Raw genomic sequence first — 10155 nt, 5'->3', positions numbered from 1 at the left:
TTTGTGGTAATGTAGCCACTAGAACGACTGAAACTTTGTAAGCTGTTAGTTACTGGATAGTTAGTGGTGTTCTTCGGTGATAGCCCCTCCCTGGTGTGTGTCACTCATGCTGTCGTCGTGCCATACAGAAAGCAGTGGCGGCTGGTGTAGGGAGAAATGGGGATGGCATTTCTTCCTCAACTAGCCTCCTCTGACAGAAAGGCATGAGCCTGCGACTATGACAAACAGATGGATTGTGAAATATTGTTTCTAATGGATTAAGGGAACATGCGCTCTCTCTTGGGAGTTAAGTCTGACACCCCTAGTTTAGAGAAAGTTGAGTAAAATACACAGTAGGATTTGTCAGCATATTTTATTATGTCAGTCAAGGAGAAATCATCTCAAACAAAATGATGGTATACTCTGAATATTGACGTGAGATTGTTTTTTCTCTCTCCCTCAGGCATAAATGTAGTCCCGTGTGGCTCAGTTGGTAGAGCATGGCGCGTGCAACGCCAGGGTTGTGGGTTCATTCCCCACGGGGGGACCAGGATGAATATGTATGAACTTTCCAATTTGTAAGTCGCTCTGGATAAGAGCGTCTGCTAAATGACTTAAATGTAAATAAATAGTTTGGAAGTTATAGAATATATGAAGTATATTTACTCAAGGAACTGTTTTCCTAGCTAGGAATGAATAGTATTAACTTTCAAAATGGGGGTACACTGCTTTTTGCAGCTTTATTTGAATATTCCTACTATACTGTATGTGTGCTTTGTATAAGGGTGTTAAATTGTACACTTAGGCCTATCCTTATAGAGGTAGATCCGCACTAGCTCAATTGAAATTTAAAGGCAATGTTTCTGCGTTCGCAAATTCACGGTAAACACTGCATATGTTGGCTCAATTAGAAATGCCCTTTCAATTTCAATCGCGCTATAATGCTGATCTTCCATGATACAGATTCAATCTAGCCCTTAATAGGTGTTAGGAATAAATAAATGAACAGCTTTTTAGATTATCTCAAGATGTTATTTGGTTGCGAATAATGAATTGATTGAGGTTGATAATACACAAAACAATTTATCTTCCAACATAAACATGCCTTAACTTGGAGAGAAAAAAACACCACGTCAACCAAAAATAACTAATAGATATATTCTGTTATCTGAAAACGTATATGCCCAGTATGTAATAGTAAGTCAAAACATCCAACTGTGCGTGTGAATCAGCCGGCCTCGACCTGTCATGCAAGTACAGTATTTGTCTATACAATCTACAGTATCTCAAATAGAATGCTAACATATTGTCGATACCTTTTCCTTAGGAAAAAGAATAAACAACTTCACCATGCAATGAGGTAACAGGTCATAACAGCCAATTCCTCTGCGAGGAAGCCTAAATGTATACTTTAACTTGTATTCTTACTTGTAGGAGTTATCTCTGTGTGAGTGCAGAAGTTGTTTCGGCCTCATCGCACCAAGGCCTCCACAAGGTCCCTCCATTTCTTCCTGCCTTGGGCTATGTTAGACCCCTCTTTCCAGGTGAGCCCTCGTCTGGTTCGGAGTGCAGAGACACAGCTCTATTCAGAACACATCATTCAAATTATATACTCTATGGCTGACTCGAAGGTCGACATTTTACCTTTTCGAAATTCTTATGAAACTCATCTTGTGCTCAATAACCAGCTGTGGGGGGAACAGGTTAAGGTAAATACATTTTTTGTGGTTACGCAATATCGATTGGCTTCATATCGACTGAATATCTTAAGGGAACTCACTAATTCACAGTTGTGTATGGCTCCGTCCCAAAAAGGCACCTTATTCCCTATATAGTATACTACTTTCGACCAGACCCCTATGGGCCCTGGTCCAAAGTTGTGCCACTAAATAGGGAATAGGGTGCCCTTTTGGACGCACTCTATCACTAGCTTACTGCTTGTAGTACTGCTTGACAAATGAATGTGTAAATAGTCATCTTTTGGTTAAACAAGCAAATGCCCCTATGTGTAGTATAGAGATTTATTCATGATGTTCATAATTGGACGCCTTTATGCTGCGTTTACAGAAGCAGCCCAATTCAGATCTTTTGCCAATTATTTGCATATCTGATACCTATCTGATCTTCTTCCCTAACGTGTAAACAGCAAAAGACCACATGGAATCAGATCTGTTGACTTCCGATTTATACCACCTCCATATGTGGAGCTGAATCCTGATACAAACCCAATCCTCCATATGTGACCTCTGTCTGGATGCTCAGAAAGTTATTATTATTTTTTTTTACCATGATTTGCCATGACCATGACAACCACCCCAACATTTAAAGGAATAGTGACAGGAAATGAGAATTGCATCTGTGTGCTACTTCAGAGGCTACATCAGTGTGAGCAGAGACGAAGAGGCAAAATGAGAGGTTTCACTCTTGCCAAAATCTGTCCAAAATAAGCCCAAAGCGTTTCTATGGGCTTATTTTGGCCCTAAGGTTGTCACTTGCCTTCCCGCCTTTGGGACAACGACTCCCATTGTTATGACGGAGACATGAGCGTTATATACAGATCTCTGGTGTGAATGGGCAAATCTGATATGGGTCACATGTAAAACTGAGTGTAGACAAAAAGATCAGATATAGAACGAAAATTAGATTTGGGTTCTTAAGGTGGCTGTGTAAACACAGCCATAGTATGGCTATGGTAAGCAGCCTCCAACCTTGTTAATCTGAAAAAATTGAAAGCGTTTTTAAAATAACGACTGTTCATCAAATAGAAAACATTAACTGCTTTCTTGATTTTTAATCTATTTTCTTGAGACTTTAATACGTTTTGGTTGCATTCTTTGATTACTTTTGTCAAGGTAGCCATTTCAACCAAGTGTAATGTTGTTTCATTGAACTGAATTAAACATTGATATATTTATATATTAATAATATAATCATGGTTTGTATTTGATGAATTAGTTCCCCTTTTAGAGGACTTGTGTAGGAACGTAACAATGACCACTGTTCCACGCTAACATTTGATCGAGGGGTTTCAGTCAAGAACCTCTACCTATGTCACAATCACTTCTAACTTCGAACGTGATTTCAACTTCAATAATACACATTTTCAGGTTGATCTTTCAATCGAAAGAGAGAAACTCCTCAAAGGGAGCTAAATCTAAAAAGGACACACTTTATCAAATCCAAGATAACGCACAAAATGACATGCGTTTGCATAGTAAAGCTGTAAGTCGCTTGAACGCGGACTAACAAGTGATCCCCCAAAAAATGGGGGAAAACACGCCACACATTAAGAACACTCAAAAGTGCACGTCCGTAGTGTTGCACAATGTACTACAGTACCTATAATGCTCTGTAACATATCCACTTTTCTTGTCTTTGTAAAGATTGTTCAGTTCCCTGTCCAGTTTTTAGTACCCCATGATGGTGGTTGGGGTTGAGTTGTTGGGGCCAAATGTAGGGCCAAGCGTAACCTTTTCACACTATCGTGCCAGCGCAGACCCTAGTGTGCTGACCCAGATATTTTATTTTATTTTCTCTTGTGTGGAAAGGGTACTAGTCCGTCAGGTCCAGGCACCAGGACTGCTCTGTGCACTGAGTCTGAACTCCCAGGCTGGATCTCCTCGACCTGGTCCCGGGGCTCTCGCTGTCCCTGCTCTCCGTGGAGCCCCCATTCCCCAGCAGGCACTCCAGACTGGTGTGTCCCACCGCTGCTGAGTCTCCCAAGGGGATGTGGGGAGGAGCGCAGTTGTCCTGCCTAGGAGGAGACTCTGAGTCCTGGGAACAGACGGATGATGGCCTGGGGAAGGAGGGGGCAGTTCCAGGGCTGGAGTGGACAGACAGACTGTGCAGGTCCTCGTCAAGGAGGCTGGAGGTGGATGTGTATTGCTGGGGGAAGTCGCGGCTTGGACCCCCGTCAAGCCCCAGGACTGCAGCAGGTTCTCCCAGGGTAGGCCTTGCAGGGTGTAAAAGGGGTTCTGAGGCTAGGTAGATGTGCGGGTAGGTGCTGGGGCAGGCATCCAGGAGGCTGTGAGTAGACGTGGGAGCACTAGACAGCCGACAGCTGTACAAACCGCTGCTAGGCGGCTGCAGACACAAGCTGGGTTGGGACTGGCTAATGCTAACTGGGCTAGTGTCAAGGCCAGGGCGACTGTCGCCAAAGTCCTCATGCCCAGCAGTGGGAGCCGTGCCTGGGCTACCACCACTCTGTAAGGTTGGGCTAATGCTAAGCAAGGAAGGGCCAGTCCAGGGATGGGGTGAGGTTCTACCAGATCCCCGGCAGGGTCCTGGCACGGCCGCCGAGTCTGTCACATGGTAGAAGCTAGGGGACCCTGGGCTGGAAGACTGAGGTTGGGTCTGGTAGTGGCCCTCTGGCTGTGCCCCCCCTGTGGCCCTAGCCTGGCAGCTCCCCCCTGGAGCCTCACTGTAGCCCCAGCAAGGGTGGAGTGTGTCCGTGTGTCCCCCCTCCATGCTCCCAGGGTCCTGGTGGAGGTGCAGGCTGCTGGGGGCCAGGTTGTAGGCTGTGCCGGTGCTGGCGGTGGGGTTGGGGTTGGAGACCATTTGGACGGCGTAGGGATAGGAGGAGGACAGGGAGGCTGTGTAGTGGTGCACAGCCACCTGGGCCTGAAGAAGGTGCATCATGTGATGGAGGTCCTTGGTCAGCTGAGACACTTCGTTGTTCAAGTTGCCCATCTAGGAAAAGAGATGACATAAACTCAGGCGTTAGATTGGGGAGGGGAAAGCGACAACATATGAATGTATTCAGACCTTTGATCTGCACGTTGAAGTCGAATATTCATGCAAGTCTCCCACTGACGTCACTAGATGATTTACGCGAAAGTCATAGTTTAGTGCGAGGATCTCAAGTCTGAATATCTCAATATGTAAATATATATATACTTTACATATGTCTGAAATGAACATGGCACAGTAGCCACTTTTCATAACACGACCACCACTTACAAAATAGCCCAACCCAAACAACAGCAACTTTTATTCTCTCAAGCATATCTTTGCAACTCATTTCCAGCCCTCACAGTGTGACTCTTACTTCTCTGAAGCTTGCACAAAGTACGTCTATCCAACACTGACTAGCTACTGTTCACTGTGACTAAGAAATGACCTGTTTTCACATGCATCCCAAAAGAGGGAGGGAGAGGCTGTAACGATTCAAAAAGGGAGGAAAGTGGAAGTGCACATGGGAGGAGGGGGGGGGGGGGTAGAAGGAATCCGAGGAGAATGTTAGGTTGGGTTGTCAACATCAGGTATTTTTGGTATTGTCGAGTCAGCTCTCGCAGGTTTTTCTCTGCAATGCAGAAGCACCCTGCTGATTAATTAATACCCACTTCAGACAAGGCCTACCTAGAACCATCTGTATACTCCAGCCCCACCTGCCACACATTTGCATCCACATTAGGGATGGAAGAACACATTGTGCTACATAAAGGTAGAAATAGCAAAGAATGTAATAGAATAAAGTCAATTTAAGTTGAATAGAATTTGGATAGAATAGAATAGGAATATAATAAAATACAATAGAGTTGGAATAGAATAACATACAATAGAGTTGGAATAGAATAGGAATAGAATAAAATACAATAAAGTTGGAATAGAATAAAATACAATAGAGTTGGAATAGAATTGGAATAGAATAAAATACAATATAGTTGTAATAGAATAAAATACAATAGAGTTGTAATAGAATAGGAATAGAATAAAATACAATTGGAATAGAATAGAACAAAATACAATAGAGTTGGAATAGAATAAAATACAATTGGAATAGAATAGAAATCCAGAGATTGTGGTGGATGCCGCCATCCATTTATCGATATGCATTTATTAAGGGTTAATACATTTTCTTCAGAGAGAATTTATGAGCCTCAGTAACACGTTTGTTAAATCACAAGAAGGTTAACCGTTCAAAGTATGATTTGTACTTTCTGTCGTTCTTTGTAGTATCACCAAGTGGTTCACATGTAATCCAAGATGTGGCGTTGAATGTGCAAATATGCAAATTCTTAATGCTATAGATATTTTCACTAATTGAAGTATTGCATCACCAATTGTTGTTAGTATTTTATTCAACATTTATTGTACACATGCATATTCATGCTCTTATTATACATATTGCGTCGGTATACCCATTCCAGGTTTCTGTCTAAGAGGGGCTTCATGTTAAAGAGCCAAGTGTATGATGAAACATAAAGAGAATATGCAGAGTTGTTGGACACTTGTAAGGGCCCATATAAGGTCATACATAAGATTATGCATATGTCAAACTATTACGAAGTCTGGTAAAGAAGCTAGGCAAATGGACCTATGCAAATAAAAAAGTACTAAAATGAGGTGTGTAAAATCCTGCGGTGCCCTTCAGCAATTGAACTTGTATCAACATCAAGCTTTCACTGCCTTGTACAGAATATAGAAACTCTATGAAAGTGACTTTAGACAGAAGTGTCTGCTCAGCAAGAAACATAGGAGTAGTCTCAGCAGGAAAGTAGTCGTAGTCTCAAAAACAAAAAACATAGGAGTAGTCTCAGCAAGAAAGTAGTAGTAGTCTCAACAAGAAACATAGGAGTAGTCTCAGCAAGAAAGTAGTAGTAGTCTCAACAAGAAATATTGGAGTAGTCTCAGCAAGAAAGTAGTAGTAGTCTCAACAATAAAAAACATAGGAGTAGTCTCAGCAAGAAAGTAGTAGTAGTCTCAACAAGAAACATAGGAGTAGTATCAGCAAGAAAGTACTAGTAGTCTCAGCAAGAAACATAGGAGTAGTCTCAGCAAGAAAGTAGTAGTAGTCTCAGCAAGAAACATAGGAGTAGTCTCAGCAAGAAAGTAGTAGTAGTCTCAACATCTAAAAACATAGGAGTAGACTCAGCAGGAAAGTAGGAGTAGTCTCAGCAAGAAACATAGGAGTAGTCTAAGCAGGAAAGTAGGAGTAGTCTCAACAAGAAACATAGGAGTAGTCTCAGCCAGAAAGTAGTAGTAGTCTCAACAAGAAACATAGGAGTAGTCTCAGCCAGAAAGTAGTAGTAGTAGTCTCAACAAGAAAGTAGTAGTAGTCTCAACAACAAAAAACATAGGAGTAGTCTCAGCAAGAAAGTAGTAGTAGTCTCAACAAGAAACATAGGAGTAGTCTCAGCCAGAAAGTAGAAGTAGTCTCAACAAGAAACATAGGAGTAGTCTCAGCCAGAAAGTAGTAGTAGTCTCAACAAGAAACATAGGAGTAGTCTCAGCAGGAAAGTAGGAGTAGTCTCAACAAAAAACATAGGAGTAGTCTAAGCAGGAAAGTAGGAGTAGTCTCAACAAGAAACATAGGAGTAGTCTCAGCCAGAAAGTAGTAGTAGTCTCAACAAGAAACATAGGAGTAGTCTCAGCAAGAAAGTAGTAGTAGTCTCAAAAACAAAAAACATAGGAGTAGTCTCAGCAAGAAAGTAGTAGTAGTCTCAACAAGAAACATAGGAGTAGTCTCAGCAAGAAAGTACTAGTAGTCTCAGCAAGAAACATAGGAGTAGTCTCAGCAAGAAAGTAGTAGTAGTCTCAGCAAGAAACATAGGAGTAGTCTCAACATCTAAAAACATAGGAGTAGACTCAGCAAGAAAGTAGTAGTAGTCTCAACATCTAAAAACATAGGAGTAGACTCAGCAAGAAAGTAGTAGTAGTCTCAGCAAGAAACGTAGTAGTAGTCTCAGCAAGAAACATAGGAGTAGTCTCAGCAAGAAAGTAGTAGTAGTCTCAACATCTAAAAACATAGGAGTAGTCTCAGCAAGAAAGTAGTGGTAGTCTCAACAAGAAACATAGGAGTAGTCTCATCAAGAAAGCAGTATTAGTCTCAACAAAAAAACATAGGAGTAATCTCAGCAAGAAAGTAGTAGTAGTAGTCTCAACAAGAAAGTAGTAGTAGTCTCAACAACAAAAAACATAGGAGTAGTCTCAGCAAGAAAGTAGTAGTAGTCTCAACAAGAAACATAGGAATAGTCTCAGCAAGAAAGCAGTAATAGTCTCAACAAAAAAACATAGGAGTAGTCTCAGCAAGAAAGTAGTAGTCTCAGCAAGAAACATAGGAGTAGTCTCAGCAAGAAAGTAGTAGTAGTCTCAACATCTAAAAACATAGGAGTAGTCTCAGCAAGAAAGTACTAGTAGTCTCAACAAGAAACATAGGAATAGTCTCAGCAAGAAAGCAGTAATAGTCTCAACAAAAAAACATAGGAGTAGTCTCAGCAAGAAAGTAGTAGTCTCAGCAAGAAACATAGGAGTAGTCTCAGCAAGAAAGTAGTAGTAGTCTCAACATCTAAAAACATAGGAGTAGTCTCAGCAAGAAAGTACTAGTAGTCTCAACAAGAAATATAGGAGTAGTCTCAGCCAGAAAGTAGTGGTAGTCTCAACAAGAAACATAGGAGTAATCTCAGCAAGAAAGTAGTAGTAGTAGTCTCAACAAGAAAGTAGTAGTAGTCTCAACAACAAAAAACATAGGAGTAGTCTCAGCAAGAAAGTAGTAGTAGTCTCAACAAGAAACATAGGAATAGTCTCAGCAAGAAAGCAGTAATAGTCTCAACAAAAAAACATAGGAGTAGTCTCAGCAAGAAAGTAGTAGTCTCAGCAAGAAACATAGGAGTAGTCTCAGCAAGAAAGTAGTAGTAGTCTCAACATCTAAAAACATAGGAGTAGTCTCAGCAAGAAAGTACTAGTAGTCTCAACAAGAAACATAGGAATAGTCTCAGCAAGAAAGCAGTAATAGTCTCAACAAAAAAACATAGGAGTAGTCTCAGCAAGAAAGTAGTAGTCTCAGCAAGAAACATAGGAGTAGTCTCAGCAAGAAAGTAGTAGTAGTCTCAACATCTAAAAACATAGGAGTAGTCTCAGCAAGAAAGTACTAGTAGTCTCAACAAGAAATATAGGAGTAGTCTCAGCCAGAAAGTAGTGGTAGTCTCAACAAGAAACATAGGAGTAGTCTCAGCAAGAAAGCAGTATTAGTCTCAACAAAAAAACATAGGAGTAATCTCAGCAAGAAAGTAGTAGTAGTAGTCTCAACAAGAAAGTAGTAGTAGTCTCAACAACAAAAAACATAGGAGTAGTCTCAGCAAGAAAGTAGTAGTAGTCTCAACAAGAAACATAGGAATAGTCTCAGCAAGAAAGTAGCAGTAGTCTCAACAAGAAAAAATATAGGAGTAGTCTCAGCAAGAATGTAGTAGTAGTCTCAACAAGAAACATAGGAGTATTCTCAGCAAGAAAGTAGTAGTAGTCTCAGCAAGAAAGTAGTAGTAGTCTCAACAACAACACATAGAAGTAGTCTCAGCAAGAAAGTAGTAGTAGTCTCAACAAGAAACATAGGGGTAGTCTCAGCAAGAAAGTAGTATTAGTCTCAACAAAAAAACATAGGAGTAGTCTCAGCAAGAAATATAGGACTAGTGTTCTCTTTCTCACTCAGCAGTTACGCTGCAATGAGGCTTACTCTACTGTAATGTACTGTACCTTCTGGTTGAGCTGACTGATGCTCTGTCTAACCTCTTCCGACTCCAGAAGCAAAGTGGCGTTCACCTGCCTCATATCTGTGGAGGAAGAAACAGAAGAAGACAAATACCTCTTAGGATCATAAAACAATGAATAGGGATTGATTGATTGATTGGTTCATTGGTTGTTTGGTGTGATTGATTGGTTGAGTGGCTGTGTGTGATTGATTGATTTACAATACTGGAGTGTACTAGCGAATTTAATAAAATTAAACTTAATCTATGGCATTGATACTTATATGTTTCCCCTTGCATCTGTGTCTGGTGTTAGCTAGATAATGGCTAGCTTTAGTAACTCAAAAGGCTATTTTACATGGGAATCAGAATGACTGTTCGGGACCTTGAAGACAAAACTGTAACTTGGCCACTCAGGAACATTCACTGTCTTCTTGGTAAGCAACTCCAGTGTAGATTTGGCCTTGTGTTGTAGGTCATTGTCCTGCTGAAAGGTGTATTCATCCTCTCCCAGTCTCTGGTGTAAAGCAGACTGAAGGAGGTTTTCCTCAAGGATTTTGTGCCTCGTTGCATACAAATGCACATTTTGGAATATTTTTATTCTGTATATTTGTATTCTTCTTTTCATTTAGGTCAATATTGTGGAGTGACTACAATGTTGTTGATCCAGGCTTAGTTTTCTACTATCACAGGCATTGAACTCTAGCTGTTTTAA

General features: G+C 41.0%; 1 protein-coding gene across 1 annotated transcript in view; it reads right to left on the bottom strand.

Annotated features, from left to right (window-relative positions):
- Window positions 1-336: 336 nt before the first annotated feature.
- kcnh4b (potassium voltage-gated channel, subfamily H (eag-related), member 4b) overlaps window positions 337-10155 on the bottom strand; it is a 59488-nt gene continuing 49669 nt past the window's right edge. Inside the window, exons 15-16 of the mRNA XM_071392365.1 lie at window positions 9448-9524; window positions 337-4668 (exon numbers count right to left, since the gene is read on the bottom strand). Of these exons, the coding sequence (XP_071248466.1) occupies window positions 3532-4668; window positions 9448-9524 (1214 nt within the window). The 3' untranslated portion in view covers window positions 337-3531. The remainder of the gene's footprint in view (window positions 4669-9447; window positions 9525-10155) is intronic.

The sequence above is a fragment of the Salvelinus alpinus genome, chromosome 3, assembly GCF_045679555.1.
Source record: "Salvelinus alpinus chromosome 3, SLU_Salpinus.1, whole genome shotgun sequence".
Classification (NCBI taxonomy): Eukaryota; Metazoa; Chordata; class Actinopteri; order Salmoniformes; family Salmonidae; genus Salvelinus; species Salvelinus alpinus.
This window is presented reverse-complemented; position numbering and strand designations above follow the sequence as displayed.